The 18589-nt window shown below is 41.4% G+C and overlaps 1 protein-coding gene across 3 annotated transcripts in view; it reads left to right on the forward strand.

Annotated features, from left to right (window-relative positions):
- The window catches only part of LOC147458694 (calcineurin B-like protein 3), an 88092-nt gene extending 76765 nt beyond the window's left edge, over positions 1-11327 (forward strand). For 2 of the 3 annotated variants that reach the window (XM_086510134.1, XM_086510133.1), the window contains exons 7-9: positions 10087-10167; positions 10241-10353; positions 10526-11327. In XM_086510134.1, the coding sequence (XP_086366260.1) occupies positions 10087-10167; positions 10241-10353; positions 10526-10583 (252 nt within the window). In that variant the 3' untranslated portion in view covers positions 10584-11327. Of the gene's footprint in view, positions 1-10086; positions 10168-10240; positions 10443-10525 lie in introns of all 3 variants that reach the window. The other variant, XR_015187791.1, reaches the window with a different exon arrangement.
- The last annotated feature ends 7262 nt before the right edge of the window (positions 11328-18589 follow it).

The following is an 18589-nucleotide window of genomic DNA, read 5'->3' on the forward strand; positions in this document are numbered from 1 at the left end:
GCGCCCATCCTGATGTGTGGAGACGTAAAACCCTATATAGGGACAACTCATTGTAAGGTGCAACGGAATGAATGTTGTATTTTCTCAAGATTAGTGATCTTTACTGCTCAAGGTTGCTATTAGTTCTTAGGGAAAGAGAGAGCTATCCGTCTTATAGAGAGTGCTGTGATCACGAACAAAGTGAGTGGATCTTGTGCGTGCAAGTGAATGAGACTGAGAGAAGGAGAGAGAAAAGTTACGACACCAAGAGGTTGTAAAACCCTCCTCCGAAGGCCCCACTCTCGTCGGCGAGAGTGGTCTACTTGATTGCACGAAAGTGTACAATGCAAATGCAATGGACTGATGCTATTGGACTATGCCGATGACGACGACGGTGATGACGACGGCGGCTTCGTGGCTGAAACTGTGACTGTTCGGGCTGATGTCATGGCTGGAATTGCCTGGTTTTTGCTGATGCTTTAAGGCTGAAAGAAAACGCTGGTGATGATTAGGGATAAAACGCTAGGTTCACTGCTTTGCTGGCGATGTTGGCTTGATGAGGAAACGCCAGATGGGGGAGGTTGCAAGCGGTGGATAAAATGCTGGCAGATGGAGTGTGGCCTGGCCAAGGTTGGAGAGGGTCTTGCTGAGAGAGGGTTGGACACGTATTGCTTGGGGAAGCCTGCTGTGCCTTTGCTCATCTGCCAATTTGTGCTAACTTGGGTTTGCTTATATATTAACTTACCCAATTTGCCCTACTCAGTACCCAACAAAAGTCACTTAATAAATAAGTGAAAAATGTCAAAAATAGGGAAAAATGGGATAAAGTCATCTGAAAAATCCCCAAACTGACTTTGATGGAATCTGATGAAATGCTTATGCTTATGCAAGGTGCAACCAGAGGATATGCATCTACACTGAGTGACTGGGCATGCACGGTCTACGAATAGACTCACAAAAGTGCCAGATCACTTCTAATCTAACTTGACTGGACTTGACGGAAACCCTGCTATGGTGTAGCTTGTCCATGGACACATAGGGTTGGGATGTGTCACGTGACACTCATACTTCGACTCACACCCTCATGGCCCACGATCCAAAAAATGGAGGCGTCCTTATAGTAAATGACACATGATTGAAAAAATACTACTAGGCTTAGTTGTGCTTATTGGCAGAGTTTCAAGTCAACCCCAGAGGACACGGGAGAAGCAATAGAGAAACGAAAATGTGATCTCGAGAAACCCTAGGAAGAGGGGTCTTGCTGCCTACCGGGTAGGCACATATATAGCTCCTGAGATTGCCAAAAAAGGTACATCTACTCAATTATGGCTGGGCACAACCAGAAAACAACCCTTACTCCCTAATCTGCTCCTAGGAGATACTGGAGCAACCATTGGATACAAGTTGAAATACCCCCTCTCAGCTCCTAAACGGGGAATCAATTCAAGGGAGGTGGTTGTAATAGAGGTTTGGTGAAGATATTAGCAGGGTTATCTAACGTAGAATAATACACAAGTCGAATAATACCATCTAGACTCTTCTCATGAACAAAGTGATATTGATATTAGCAGGGTACCTAATGTAGAATAATACACAAGTCGAATAGTACCATCTAGGCTCTTCTCATGAACAAAGTGATATTGTAAATCAATATGCTTGGTCTGGGTATATCTTGTTCATAGTGATCTTTGCGGTGAGCAGCTACTTTAAATTATCTACCCTTGGCTTGTGTTGATGTTGCTATAAACATTCTTCTTGTTTTTAGTGATCGCTTTTGAGAGTTACTTCTCTAAGATAAGGCAATTGTGAGTTGCTCCTTGTTGCTCCATGAAATCGTTGTGATCCAGAAGAAAAGGTATAAAACTGTAGTCGAACCTTTCTTGTGGATCTCCACCCCAATAGCAGTCACATTATTTTGAGAGTAATCCTTGAAGTTTGTACCTCCAACGGTATACCATATGTTGTAACAAGCTTGGACACTGCAAGCGAGAAATCAATAGCAACACGCGAACAGAAACTTCAAAATCAATGAACTTAATATATATATATATATATATATATAGAGAGAGAGAGAGAGAGAGAGAGAGAGAGAGAGAGAGAGAGAGAGAGAGAGAGAGAGAGAGAGAGAGAGAGAGAGAGAGAGAGAGAGAGAGAGAGAGAGAGAGAGAGAGAGAGAGAGAGAGACGACAAGGCCCCGCGTAGTTCCGTGCCTTGAGGTCTTGGCCCCAAAGTTGGCGTCCCTTTCGGTGTTTGTTTATCATTAATCATTGCAAAGTATAACTCCCGAGGGACCTCTGCTCTCAGACTCTACGTCCAACTGCCCTGCAAAGTGAGGCTGCAAGTGCTCTTAAAAACAGTACATGGGATGCCCAAAAGCAGAGCCCCAAAAGCAATCAGTTCAAAAGCACTTTCACCCAAAATCTTTGGCCCCAAAAGCTAGGGCTGGAGATTCCCAAAAGCAGCCAACGTGATTTGCAAAAATTCGTACAGCCTGCACGTGGCATAAGCAAGGCAAATCGCGGAAATTCCATTGCGAAAATCTGCACAGCCTGCCACGTGGCACCTACAACGCAAATCACGAAAATTCCGTACGACCTTGCCACATCAGCATCCATACCATCTGCCACGTCAGCATGTCAGTGCATTTTACGGAAATCCCTTTCAGGGTTCAGGCTTCTGTCTTTTAGGGTTTCGGGCCCCACGGCTGGTGCTTCATAAGTTCTTCAAGTTAGTCCATTCAGTTTCTCTTGTCCACTTGGCCATTTGTTTAGATGGTCATGCCACGTCATCACTCATATCCTTCTCTTGAAAGAATTGTAATCGCCCTCGATTACGCCTACAAAATCAGACATAAGCCATAAACCAGTTCATTGACTGTCGTCTTTGTGCAACTGCTGGATTTGTGTCGTCTAGTGCGGCGGTACTTATCACATAGAATCATCAAGATCTAAGACCATGATTTTTCGCAACGTATTTAGCAATCGCATCTAGATCCACACGTGATCTCACAGATGTCGAATTAACTAGTTCTTATTGCGATCATGTCCATAGAATCTCAAGGCCGAAATGGTGGAGTTATTTCATCTTTCAAACCTGTACTCAACACAATGACATGAGTGAGCACACACAAATCAGATTCATTTTCAGGAATTCCCATGTCGAAGTACTTCTTTCATAAAGTCATACAGCAGAATACTGTCAGTCCATCAGTATCCCTGAGATCCAAAGGAAAATTAGTGTCATTATTCCATCTCGGTAACCTGTGACAAAGGAGCGGCGTGACCCCCCTCTTGTGCAATCCTGTCTACGCCAGATTCAACCCTGCTGATCTCCAGGATCTCTCGGAATAGTCAAAACTAGACCGAAGTCTCAAGGTAAAGTTCAAATATTTGAGGAGTATTTGCTAGGTCCTCCTCCTCCATCCACTTCGCATTCAATGTCGGGTAGTTCTTGACTAAGAACCGCCGTTCACTTTACCTTTCTCTTTTCTTTCCTTGTGAGCCAGTATCTGTTGCGTAACGAGAACTCCTCACTCCCTTCTACTTCAAGTTGCTCCTCAGGCTCAACTGACACCTCACCCTTGAAAGGTTTCAAGAGACTTGCATGAAATCCATTGTGAATCTTCCAAGTATTTGGCAACTTCAATCAGTTGCCTTCTTATGCCAAGCTTGAAACTTCTCAAGAGCCTTGCTAACCTTGGCAAAAGCAGTGTTCAAATCTCTCGTATACTGATCCGTTTCAAAAATCTTATCCTGGGTTTGGGGTATTCTTGGATCTACCAGTTGATTCCCTTTTTCTTTCTTTCCTTGTGCTCTGGGACCTATGGGTAGCTTTGCTAGCTTCCCGTGTCCATTGGCACGCGAGTTTCAATCATCGGAACCCCCTGAGACGCACTATCATCTGATCCCCTTACTTCGGAATCCTCTAATGAGCTTGTATCTGGTTCCCTTGGTTTGTCGGAACCTTCGGATGTGCTACGTTGTGATTTTTTTGCAGAATCTTGTGATGAACTGTCATCCGGCTCCCTGATTCGTTCTTTTCACTGGCAGATTCTTGCACTGTTGAGGTGGATACTATGCTGTCCATAGAATAGGTCAATGAATCGGCATGCGTTCCAAATCGTTGCTTATGATGTCCCATGAGTCTCTGAATGGAGTCATACTTCTGGTTCAGACAATAGTCTCGAATCTATTTTGGCAAATACGCTCAATGTGGTTTCTCTGGCAAATCAATATCCTTAAACCTATGGCAGTAGTCATCCAATGTATCTTTCTTAGTCATTCTCAAGTGATGCCAAGCCATGATGACATCTCTTTCATATTCATCTGATATCCAAGTTGACATGAAAATTTTCTTGAATTTTAACCACCTCGCAGGCGTTTCTGTGTGTAACAACATAATAGATCCCCATGTCTATGCAGTTCCTTTCAAGTAAGATGCCGCCCTTCATACCTTGGAGGGTTTGGTGAATCGACTTTTAGAGAAGGCGACGTCAAACTATTGTACGAACTCAAGGGCTCGATGGGTGTCTTGGTGGCCTAACAATGTCTCAAACCTGACGTCCTAACTCCCTTTCTTGAACTCCTTGGTCTTCTTGCTTATCTGGTCACTGTCAGAAAAGGACGAGCTCTCCTTCTCTGAACTGCTGGATGGCCCTCCGTGTAATCTAGACTTTCTCAAAAATCTGCTATTCTTGCTTTTTCTTCGCTTCAAAAATCTTGTCTTTGATGCGCAGAAATGGTGGGACCTTCTTAGCACTCTCGACTACCTCAAACGGCGCCTTCCCCGTCGATGAATAAACTGTGTTGTTGTAGGCAAACTCCACCAATGGGAAATACTTCTCCCACTGAGTCTTTTAATCCGAAATATAAGACTTCAACAAATCCAAAACCACTAAAATTGCTATCTGAAATTGCCTATTTGTCTGCGGGTGGAATGAGGATGAGAACTGCAACCGTGTGCCAATGTTCTCCTAGATTTCCCTCCAAAACAAACTAGTAAACCAAGGATCTCTATCCGAAGCACTGGACTATGACATGCCATGTAATCGGAAAATTCTGTGGGACTAATAGTTTTGCCAAATGATCGGGCTTAACTGTCATCTTTATCGGAATAAAATGGGCTTGCTTGCTAAATCTGTCAATGGTTGTCTAAATCTCATAATGTCCACTTTGGGTCTTGGGAAGATAAAAAAATGAAATCCATAGCAATGCTTTCCCTGGGGCGGGAGGATATGGGTAAAGGTTGTAGAAGTCCTTGTGTCTTATGCCTGTCAAACTTGACCTTTTGGCATACTAAGCAACTGCAAACAAACTCATCCACATCCCTTTTGAGCTTTGGCCAGCAAAAGTAATACTCAACACCCTACAAGGTGGTATCTATGCCGCGGTGGCCCGAAAATGGTGGACAATGGCACTATGTCAAAACCTTTCTTTTCAAAGGCTGTGTGACACACAACATTGTTTTCCGCATCAAATAGCCGTCCCGTATGGAATAGCTTCCAATTAGCTCCCCACGCTATATCCGGTTAAAGCAAAATGAGGTCAGTGGCGTACTGATCAATCATATCTTTGAAGCTTCGATGATGTATTGCGGAAATAGCTAGAATCAAGGGCTTCCTAGACACGCATCTGCCACTCCCTGAAGATGGACTATCTAATAATCAAACCATGACAAGATGTCAGCCCACCGCATCTACTTTTCCGAAAACTGCTTCTGTGACAAGTAGCGTAAACCTGATGATCTGTGAAGAGGTAAAGTCAGCTCCAAGTAGATAGTGTCGCCACTGCGTAAGAGCATGGATAATTGCCAAAATCTCTTTCGCATAAATCTGTGCAACCCGTTCAAGACGTTAAAGCATCCAGCTCTCGTAAGCTATGACATGGCCTTCTTGTATCAAGATTCCTTCCAGAGTGCAACCACAAGCACCACATGGATTTTGCAAGTCTGGCAAGGCCAACACTAGTCCCGTAATCAACTTTTCCTTGAGAGTCTGAAAGGCTGCAATCCTTGTGTGGGCCCCTAGTAAAAGGAACCTCTTTTTGAGTGAGTACATGCAAAAGAGAAGCTATCTCTACAAATTTTTTAATGAATTGCCCATGCTATGAGCACAAGCCCAGAATGCTTCGAACTTCGTGAACATTCTTCAAATCAAGCCAATTTTGGCTGGGTCCATCTTTACCCCTTTTGCCGAGACGATGTGTCCCAAGAAATTTATCTCAGACAAGAAAAGACTCTCTCTTTTTTGCATTCATAACCAATTTATGCTTCCGTAGTGGTTGGAAAACCTACAACAGGTGGTGTTTGTGTTCTACTTCATTCTTGGAGAAGACGATAATTTCGTCAAAGAAAGTGCCACAAACGATTAGTACTCTTTGAACGATCCTATATATCATGCGGTTGAATGTAGCCAAAGCATTCGTATGGCCAAATGGCATCACCAAATATTCATTCAAACTCAAAAGTCGTCCTGAAAGCTGTCTTGTAGATGTCTCCAGGAGCGATTTGCATCTGTTGATAACCACTCTTCGGATCTATTTGGCTAAAGCAAGTAGAACCCTCAAGTCCGTCGAATTTATCATCAGGCCTCGTAATGGGAAATGTGTTCTGGTTCATTATTGCTTCATTTTGGGCTGGGCTAATTTTGTAGGGTGGCTGGTTTGGTGACCTTCCACCGGGAATCACATCAATCGTGTGATCTTTAGGACGTGGAGGAGGCAACTCTCCTAGTAAGCCCTCAGAGAAACAGTCAGCCTGAGCTTGCAGAAAATCCTGTCGTTCTTTTTTCGAGGTTTGACATATTCGACCTTTAATCATCATTCAGTTCTTTCAAGAAAATTGAATAAACAAAAAAAATTTGCATTTTATTAAGTGGGACGGACTCGCCTTTCAGTTTTACATCAAATAAAATCTCTTTGCCCTTCTCCTTGCCCTATAACCGATCGCGACACTGTTCTTGGGGAATCAAGGGATTCCTTGGAGGGTGTCACACCCTCTCAAAGGCATAATGTAAAAGTCCTCTTGCCCTAAATACCCTTGACAACGCAAAAGTAGTTTGCCAATGATAGGTCATAAGGGCAACATTCCGTCCGGGTGCCTCTAGAACAGCCTCGGCCGGTGGCCCCATTTCCTCATGCATAATTTTAAGTCAAGCCACCAATTCGGTTGAAATGAAGTTGGGCCTTGGTTTCTCCATCAAAGAACATAAGGGCTTCTTGGTTTGGAACTTTGCCTCATGCTTTTTGCAAAGTTCAGTACTTCCGTTCAGGTGGTCAGGGTTGGCGGTCCCCACAAAATCCTACGTGTGCTGTAAAAAGGACCGGATTCTTTATAGAAGAAGAATCTTTCTGAGCTCCGGTACCATTGTAACAGGCTTGGATACTCCAAGCGAGAAATCAATAGCAAACACGCGAACAGAAACTTCAAAATCACTGAACTTTGAGAGAGAGAGAGAGAGAGAGAGAGAGAGAGAGAGAGAGAGAGAGAGAGAGAGAGAGAGAGAGAGAGAGAGAGAGAGAGAGAGAGAGAGACGGCCCAGCCCGGTGTAGTTCCGTGGCCAGAGGTATTGGCCCCATAGTGTGGCGCCCCTTTTGGTATTTCTTTATCATTCATCATTGCAAAGTACAACTCCCGATGGACCTCTGCTCTCAGACTCTGTGTTGAGATGCCCTGCAAAGTGAGGCCCCAAGGGCTTTTATAAGAAGTACATGGGATGCCCAAAAGAAGAGCCCCAAAAGCAACCAGTTCAAAAGCTCTTTCACCCAAAAGCTCTAGTCCCCTAAAGCTAGCGTTGGAGATTCCGAAAAGTAGCCAGCGTAATTTGCAGAAATCCGTACACCTGCAGCGCAAACTGCGGAAATTTTGTTGTGGCCTTGCCACGTCAGCATGTCAACGCATTTTACGAAAATCCCTTTCAACATTCAAGCTTCTGTCTTTTAGGGTTTCGGGCCCCGCGGCCGGTGCTTCATAAGTTCTTCAAGTTAGTCCGTTTGGTTTCTCTTGTCCACTTGGCCATTTCTCTACCAGATGGGCATGCCACGTCATCACTTTGTGACATATGTCCACCAATTTTGACTGCTTCAAATATGGCAAGATCCAATGAGCCTGCTTCAAAGGAGACTTGGGGGGCTTTTGCATAAATGAAATTTGCATTGAGAAGTCCCAATGGCAAACTGATCACAAAACGGGTGTTCAACAACCAAATAAGAGAGCCGACCAATTTTCAATATTTTGTAGCATTAGCTACATCCGAGGGGTTGTTACAGGCTTGGACACTCCAAGCGAGAAATCAATAGCAACGCACGAACAGAAACTGCAAAATCGCTGAACTTTGAGAGAGAGAGAGTCGACACGGCAGAGATCCACGCTCAGATGCACTGGCCCCAAAGACTGGCGCCCCTTTCGGTACTTCTTTATTATTGGTCGCAGCAAAATACAACTCCCGAGGGTCCTCTGCTCTTAGACTCTACGTCCATATGTTTTGCAGAGTGAGGCTCCAAGAGCTCATACAAACTTCCAAGGGATGCCCAAAACAGAGCCCCATAAGCATTAGTTTCAAAATCACTTTCCCCCAAAAGCGTCGGCTACCAAAAGCTCGTGCAAACTGCCATGTCACCAGCCCAATGCAAATTGCGTAATTCCGTACAGCTTGCTATGTGGCACAGCCAGCACAATTTACAGACAGCAGCCCCGGAGGTCAAGCTTTCGATATTTTGAGGTTAAGGCCCCATGGCCAGTGCTCCTTAAGTTCTTTAGGTCACTAGGGGTCAGGTTTTTAATTCCTAGCCCCTTTTGGGCCTCTCAGCCACTTTTTCTGGGTTCATACTTCTTTTCTGCTGCTAGGTTCAGTTTCTCTTGTCCTTTCGGCTATTTCTCTTCCAGTTGGGTACACCACGTCATCACTTTCTGACAACGGTCATACAAGGACAACTTCTGGTTGGGATCCATTAGAGTAGAGATAGGTTTGCACTAACGCATACCAAAAGTCTCCAACAATTCTTGGACATAGCATTGTTGAGAGTGAAAGATGTCCCCCTCTTTTTGCCATATCTCTAGTCCAAGACCGTAATGGAGCAAGTTGAGATTTGCCAACTCAAAACTCCTTTGAAGGAGCATGCTTCAAGTCATGGAGACCCTTCCGCAACCTGTAATCTTTGTCGCTCAATCCTAAAACTCATAATCCACAGGTGGCCCATGTTTCAGATGGATGTCAAGTCAGTCTCTATCAATGGTGACTTAGAGGAGGTGTATGTGGAGCAACCTAATTAAGGTCCCAACGTTTTGGACGTAGAGATCTCCTACTCTGCAAGCATACAATGTATAGGGTGAGGAGTGCAGGGGTCCTTGTGTAGGGACTCCTCATACTTGCCCGACTCACATCCTCATACCCCACGGCCCAAAAAGTGGGCATCCCTATAATAAATGACACATCATTAAAAAAGTACTATTAGGCTTAACTGTGCCAGTTGGCACGTTTAGGCCAACCTTTGATAACATAGGGGATGCAGCAGAAAAAGGATACTCGACCTCAGGAAACCCTAGGAGTAATTGTCCTGCCTCATGCCAACCTACCGGGTGGGCACATATATAGTTCCGAGTAGGTATGTCTACCTCAAATACGCCCACAAAACAGCCCCCACTCCCTAATCTGCTCCTAGGAGATAGTGGAGCCACCAATCGGAAGAAGATGAAACGCTAACATTATCTGCATGTTCTACGCTGAAAATTTGGCATGGCAGTGACGGTGCAGCATGTTGAGTCAAATCTTTTACATCATCCTAGGATTGCTCTCCCCCCCTACAAAGGCAAGGGTGGCCTTGTGAAGGAGTCTTTATTTGAGCGTCCAGATAGGGATCAATAAGCGGCGCTTAGTGCTTACAATGATCTAGTTGGATTTTGAAAGAAATTTTTTTGAGTTCCCAGTTGTCCGAGGTAGCGTTTTAAGAACTAGATGTGGACTTTTCAACACGTGTATTTAATGAGAACATGGATGTGAATGTGGCTTGTGATTGCTGTGTTCAAATGTTCACTACATTATAGTCAGTACTTTTCTTCCTTCCAAGCTATTTGTGTTAACAAAGATAAGAGAGGCGCTCAATGTATGTGCAGGTGAAGTATATGGTGCTGACCACTCTTACAGAGTCTGGAATGAACCTTTCTGATGATGTTGTTGAAATTATTTTGGACAAGGTATAGTTTGAAGCTAGTATTTTCCATGGTAAAGCTATCTGTATTGCAAACTCTGATTGAACTGTCATTTCAGACTTTTGAGGAGGCTGATCTTAAGCAAGATGGAAAAATAGATATGGAAGAATGGCGAAGTTTGGTTTTGCAGCACCCATCGCTTCTCAGGAACATGACTCTTCACTACCTGAAGTAAGAAGAGCATGTGGCATTGTATATAGTATGTGAAGTTGACATGTTCCCTTTCTGGTGACTACTGCCAGGACATTTTCTTCTCAAAAGTACATACTAGATGTTGCTTGACATTGCTTCATTGGCTGCTTTTGCTTGCAAAATAAATCCAGCTTTTGTTTCGATGAATCAGGGACATCACTACAACATTCCCTAGCTTTGTCTTTCATACTCAAGTTGAGGATGTCTGATCTTTTGAAGGTCCTGCCAGTGTGCAATGATGGTGGTAGAAAAGAACTCAGCATTGCATGTGCAGATGGGGGGTGAACTCATCTGGATTCCGAGCGGAAAGCAGGGAATAGAAACATGCCACTAAATAGTTTTTTGTCTCTCAGATATCTGCTGGCATGAAGACAAACAAGCAGCAAATGAATGTGCTGGATCCTCTGGAGCTCTTGTACGTATAGCCTCAGATTTGGTATATTACTTGGCGCAAAGAGATGATGGCTTTTGGCTTTACTGCTTTGGCGTGCTGGCTATGCTGCCTTGTGAATTCCCGAGAAGCATGCTGGTTGGTAGCTCAGAGCCGTCTCTTTATGGCTAGTGATTGATTCACTCTTGGCTTCAACTTCCAAGCTGCCAATTCGAGGAAGCATGGAAGGTATATTTCTCACACTTGGCCAAAATTTCTCTTGAAGGTTTTAAATGTGCAGTTGCTTTGGGTATGATGATGCCCACCCCTCCCCTTGTATCACGCACATTTTTTTTTCCGTTTTCCTCAAAACAAGGCTGAAATGGGGTTCAAACTGCTGCCCATGGCAGTTTTTCAAGTTTGCACCTTTTTCAATCCATCTGTACCTGTATTTGTTCTAACCACCCACATAACAAAACCTTTGAAATTCTCTCTATGACTACCATTCATAGCATTTCTACATTGCAGAATACTTGTTGGAATGTACATCAATTGACAAAAAGATTACGTTCTTTATTGGTGATTTGTATGTGAAAGTATATGATATGCATCCTCCAAGGCATGAAAACATTGTGAAGGATGAAAAGTCTTTGTAGTTCTTAAAGCAAGCTCCTCATGCTTGGAAGGAAAGGATCTAAGATTGTTTGGGATGCATGTGCTTTTTGTAGTCATTCAATCAAGAGCACTTAGTATGTCAGGGTAGATCGTCTTGAAACGATATCAAAGATTAAAGTACTCATGCATTCATTTTCAATCATGTGAAAAGGTTTATTGCCATTAAAAAAGGTGGGCGTCCAACTCCTATATCATTGCTCTAGAGTGAACACTGTTAGAGTGAAAATCTTGATATACTCTCTTGCATGTTTTTCGTAAAAATAAAACCTCATGGAACAAAGGTAGATTCTATTTTGTGTCTACAAAAGCAACATAAGCTCAATTGCCATTTGTAATACCATTAGTAAATTGCGAACCAACCTTAGCTAACTGGTAATTGGACACTTCTATTTTGTCTCAGGATAGTTTTGAGTGATGTTAACGAAGCACCTTCAAAGGGTTGTTAAAGAAATGCGAAATTAGTTTTTGCAAGTTATTTACCCTAAAGTTGGCTTAAGATCTACAAAAAAATTGCCATTTTTATGGTTATGGAGTGTACTTTTAACACTGTCGAACCAAATTCTCATGCGTGTAGTATTCCTATGGTGATGTAAAAATGTGAAGGAAAACACTATCAATAAAATGTATCTTTGTTGCTTATTGTGTGCGTTGAATAAAGGCCAAGCAAAATGAGAAAAATGTTTATAAAACTTGTGATGCTTTAACAACCATAAAATTCAATCAACAATCAATTGCGCCTTGCGGATTGAATAGCATGGCAATCCAAAAACTTTTCTAAGCTCTTGACCTAATTGATTTTTGAAAAAAGGACACTCTGAAGAGAAGAAAATGCTTAAGAAAGAATAAGCCAAAAAAAAAAAAAAACAGAAGTGTGACCGATTAGTTATTACCAGTGTTATTTTTCTCATAAAATGTAGCCTTCTCAAGGACGAATTTTGAAAAGAAACAAGCCTGTAAGGAGCATTGTACTTTCTCTCAAAACCGTAAAAACACTTTTTACTTCCAACTAGGTAACCTAGCAAGTAGTTGATAGGAGATAGTGAAGAGTTCTCTATAAGAGATAGTTGATAGGAGACGCTGAAGAGTTCTCTATAAGAGGAGAAAACAAAATCATTAGAAGGATCTAGCTTCATTTGAATAACTAATCCATTGTATTTGAATACACCTTGTAGGATTAGACTAATTTGTTTGCTAGTGACATGCCATACGGAGTTGGCTTTGGCTCTCCAATAAAATGTCTTTTGAGATGAGGTGAACTATTGCAGCTGAAAAAAAACATGAGAATTATTTTTGAGACATTAGTGGATTGTGGTGCTGACATTTTGCAACTTTTCAAGGATGGAAAGATGGCTGAATTTCCCTTCATGTCATGTTCACCATGCCATGACAATATTACCATTCACATATGTGGAATTTTTTTGAATGAAGGATAATTTTTTGCATCACGAGTGATATTCCCTGACTAAGAAGAAAGAATTGGACACTATTTGGTAAGAACAAAGCACTATCAATGCATTTATATTTGTGACAGAAATTGAAATATTGGCGCTTATTGATCACTTTTGCAAGTAGCACCTCACAAGTTACCAAATTTGTAAGAGAGTGAGATCACATCCATTGATTTGGTCCTTTTCTGTCACATCAATTTATAGAAGTGAAGCAATTTTCCAATCGACACATTTCTATCAAATACTAAAACCATGTAGCATGATGTTGGCTTTCAGTTGCTTCATTATCATCATTACAACCTTCTAGCACCGCAATTTCTAAAATATTAAGGTTGGTATTGCTTTATTTCCACAAGAGCACAATTTAGATTAGCTTTAATGATTGGGAGCTACATACAATTGGTTACTATTGCCATCCAACCCATAGTACCAAAGCTAGTTCCTCTTCTGGTAATTAGACTCGCAAACCAGTAATCCATGTTGCACATTTTACACTACGTTGCATACACCGGCATGCAAGTGGGTAAGTGCATGTGCACAGTACTTGCAAAGCCAGCATTTGTGGGTGGAACAACAAGACAAGGAATCAAAACTTGAGAGAGAGAGAGAAAGAGAGAGAGAGAGAGAGAGAGGAGGGAGAAGAAGAAGAAGAGTATTTTAACGTCGTAGGAAACTTTCCCAAGAGACTTTAAAGATCTATCCAACGAGGAGAGTTGAACTTAAGACATGTTATGAGAGAGAGAGAGAGAGAGAGAGAGAGAGAGAGTTCTGTCACTAATTGGAGCGCTACCTTACAAAAAAAAAGAGTCAAAAAGACCACCCTAAGTCTAGCCTTGTAGCAATCATTGTTAGCATTGTTGTAAACCCACTCAGTAATGATTACCTTTTGCATGTACAAGAAACAAGTGAGAGACTCTCACACCCTATGCTCACTGGCTCGCAAATCGTATATGCATGCAATCGTAAATCCATGTTAGAGCGTGCATGATAATCTCGCAAACATCTTTATATGGTTTGCATAGCTCTACAATGCATCATGCTAGTATCAATCACCGTACGATTGACAATCCTTGCTACAACCCACTGCAATTGCTAGGTTGGGCCTCGACACTAGTAGGAGTAGGTCGTACATGAGACACCCGAACGTTGACAAAATTTGTGCAAACTTGACTGTACTAGCCTTCAAAGTGCTATCTACATACAATGCATCATGAAGACTACTGATCACATATGGATGTGTCATCATCGACATAGGAATAGCTACGTCCCTCTCATCCATATGTGAAACTGTCTCCTGACAGCAACTCATTACCCTCTAACATGAGCATATCAAAGAACTCCATGTCTGTCATCTTGTCATGTGTCTCAAGGGAGCAAGCCTACTCTACCTCTGTCTAAACAGACTTTGACAACACCTTCTATGTCTCACTGGAGTAATTGTGCTCCACCTTTATCTTTGTAAAGTTCACTCACATGTCCTAAATAGCTACATGCTCTGTCTCCTGAGCATATTGGGGCTCACTTGCGAATGAGACATGTCTCGTCTCTCGCATACCATATGTCAATGATGCAATCAAGACCAGACCATCTTGAACCTCAAATACATCCAATGGAGAGAAGAAGCCTCATCTAGTTCCTCTCGCAATTACAAGCGACCTGCAACACATCCAAAATAACTGCTTTGTAATAAGTGTATAACAGCCATAATCTACTAGCTGTCTCACCAAGATCAAACCCTACGCGATCTCAAGAACATAACGCATATGTCGTAGCGTAAAAAAATACACCATTAGGTAATAATACGCATATGTCTCCTGCTCCTGTAATGTGAAATGTTGAACCATCGGCCAAGTGCACACGGCCAAGTCTTCTACTATAGAAGGTACTGAATAACTCACAACATGGTGTGATATGGAAGACTGCATCCTTATCTAGAAAGTAACAGAAAGAAATGTCACTTATGTCAAGCATATAGGCAAGAGAAACGTTAAGAGGTAGAAACGTTGTTGTCACTGCCTCTTACGTCGAAAGAAACGATGCCTAATGTGCCTTATATGACCACAATGCCAACTATGCAAGTACCAGACCTCCATCTCTTATGAGTCATCTCTACAAACACTGGAGGGTCACACATATTTTCTAAATGGAAAACAATCAAAATCTGAATATGCATCAAAAGGTTTATGGTGAGAAATCTTGCGAGAAATCCGACAGTCTCCAATGTAAACTAAGAAAAATGTCAATCATAAACCGCATCAAAGATGCCAAAGTGGGACATCACCTTGACCACTACACAATCATAACCATGATCAATGCATATGCAACCTATAGCTCAATCTAGCCCTACCAAAGGATGACATAAAAACTAGCAGAAATCATGCATAGTCAAGCATTGAGTAATAATCCAGGCACATTGAGTAGAAAAGACTCAAGACTGGGATAGCATCTCTCAATTGAGCATAAAATGGATGACAATATGCATAAGTAGATAGAAACACAATGCATGACCATATGCATAAGTAGATAGAAAATACAATGCTAACTATGCATCCCACAAATAGTGCTGCGAACTGCAAAAACTGCGTAAATTTGAATCTGTAAACTTGTAGAACTTATAGCTTCTGGCTAACTATAACCAATAGATTCACGATTGAAATATCCATTGATTAAAAACAGTGCATAACATGTAATATGTAGCCACTACGAGCATACATAAATCTCACTCCTACAACAGTGGATACAAGAACACAAAATACGTGTTCAAACTAACAAAATCTATAAGAGAGAGAGTCAAAACTCGATCACTATCAATGTGAAAGTCACACTCGACCACAAAAGCATCAAAACAGTGTGCGAAAATCAAGCCAAAACTATGGTGAGAAATCAAGGGAAAATTGAACAGTCTCCCATGATATACTGGTAGTGAGAGTGCAATGCATGCAGGCATGTGGAAAAGGGGAAGAAGCAAGATTACTTTGTGTGACGAGATATAAACAAACAGTGTTTTGGAGCCAAAAATGGTAAAAACAAGTTGTAGAAAAATCTTGATCCTACTTTTGTTGTACTCTCCATGATGCAATGTCAAGGTTGTCGTCGTCGCTCCCCTGTGTTTTAATACTAGTTGAAGAGCACGCCAATGCAGAAGTTGGATGGTGCAGATATGTGTGTGTGTGTGTGTGTGTAGTGAGTTTATAGTGATAGACAAATGTGTGGGTGGAGTACTCACTACTAAACGATACATGGATGCTCAAAAGCTTGAGTTAATAAATACATGTCCTAAACCAAGGAACTTATATGAACTAGGAAGCTTTATATGTACTCCTACAATCGGAGATCCACTAAGAAGTGCTCTTTCATGGCATATCCCCTCCATGAACAAGGACCTTTTGGAAGAGAGGAACGGGGGTCACCCATGAGTATGTTAATATAGCATGTGCCTTCAAAATAAGGGATTCTAAAATCATATACTTTACCCTTATTCAACATGCAAAAGGGTACCAAACAAAGGAGGTTTACATGGATGGAGTAGACAAAGACCTTAGAAGTGGCTACCATCAAATGTATATTAAACCAAGAAGACACTCTTCCATCCCATGTCTGACTTGTACACATAATTGCTTTTGCCTTCCAAGCTATAAATGCTCCAATCGCATTCAATCAAATGATGGGGGCAAAATGGCAATATGGGGCATACATGGGAGTACTCTTTAAAGATATCATAGTCTACTATAGTCTACATAATTGCACAAGAAGCATCTCAATGTGGTCTTCAAGCTTTGTGAGGTAATCACTCTACATTAGCCATAAGGAGAGAGATCTTCTTAGAAAAGATTCAATATTACATTACATTATCTCAAACGATGGTAGCTACATGGATACTCAAAAGCTTGAGTTAATAAATACATGTCCTACACCAAGGAACTTATATGAACTAGGAAGCTTTATATGTACTCCTACAATCGGAGATCCACTAAGGAGTGCTCTTTCGTGGCATATCCCCTCCATGAACAAGGACCTTTGGGGAGAGTGGAAGGGGGGGCCACCCATGAGTATGTTAATATAGTACATGCGTTCAAAATAAGGGATTCTAAAATCATATACTTTACCCTTATTCAACATGCAAAAGGGTACGAAACAAAGGAGGTTTACACGGATCGAGTAGACAAAGGGTGTGTTTTATTCATGAAAAATCTACAGGTAAGGGATTTTTAAATAGTCCTTGAACGCATATGATATAGAGGGTTTAAACATAGTAACCAACTCCCCCCCCCCCCCCCCCAAAACGCAAAGACATTATTTACCAATGGACCAACGAGAAACAAGCTTTCTCTATGTTCAAAGAAAAGCATACAGCTCATCATGTGCTAGTGTTTTCTTGCCTCTCAAAGCCATTTAAGGTTCATTGGGACACTTGTGATTATTTTCTTAGACTAGTTCTCCTTCAAGAAGGGCATGATATTGCATATAATAGTCATTGTCTTTACTATGAAGTGATGGCTGTTGGCATTAATGAGAAATAGCTTTTTCAAGTGCAAACCAAGCTCAACTACCAACAAATGACATAGGTAAAATTTCTTTTGCAATTTTAATTTTTATAAAGCTTACATACTAAGCAAGCACAATAAAGTAGCTAAAGCACTAGCATGCAAACCATGTGCTAATGTTGTACGTGTAGCTTATCACAATGGTCTCATATCTTTGATAGATGAATAACTACTGATTCATATGTCAAAGATGTTATGCCAGCCACAGTGCTTAGGAAGACAAAAGAATCATATCTTTCACAAGATGGTTGTTTTCTCTATGGCTCTCAATCATGTGTTACCCACTCCTTTAAGAAAAAGGTTATGTTTGAATTGCATGATCTTGGCATCATGGAATTCGAGATACAATGAAATTTCTTTAGCTATACTTTTACCAGCCCACAATGAAAAAGGGCATTCAATACTTCATCTCATAATAAATTAGGTGCCAAAATGTCATATGATAGAGGGAATCAACATAGTTTGCTACAACCTAAAATCATTCCCTATTCTTGAATCTCCATGGGAAAGTATAGCCATGGATTTTATCTTTTGGCATCCAAAATCAACTCAAGGGAATACATGAATATTATACAAACTATCTCATTTTATACATGTCAAAAAGACTATCAAGGCCCATCAGATGGCAAACGTCTTCATGTCTCAAATCTTGAAGTATCATGGGTTACCAATGTCTACTCTCTTAAATAGAGATCCTAGATTGACCAATAATTTTGAAGAGGAGTTATTTGACAATTTGGGAACACATATCAATGTCAAATGGATGTCCAAAGTAAATTTGAATTCCACAATGTGAGATGTACCGAAAGCCAATGTAACAAAAGTAGCTCAACACAATCATTAGGGAATGAGTATTTTCTCTTTGTAGAATATACAATAAACACTATCCATAATTCTACATGCAAAAAACCTTTTGAGATAAGAAGGAAGATAATGCATGGGAAGATCTTCGTAGCTATTGAACATAGGCATGGCTTATGCAATCCTTTTGCTGAGATCAAACAAGCCACATCCATTGCACAACAAAAGCATACAACTAAATGTAAGGGAAGATCTTCGTAGCTATTGAACATAGGCATGACTTATGCGATCCTTTTGCTAAGATCAAACAAGCCACATCCATTGCATCAATTGCACAACAAAAGCATACAACTAAAACCACAAAGAATAAAATAAGA

Source organism: Adiantum capillus-veneris, chromosome 4, assembly GCF_014529385.1.
Source record: "Adiantum capillus-veneris isolate H3 chromosome 4, ASM1452938v2, whole genome shotgun sequence".
Taxonomy (NCBI): Eukaryota; Viridiplantae; Streptophyta; class Polypodiopsida; order Polypodiales; family Pteridaceae; genus Adiantum; species Adiantum capillus-veneris.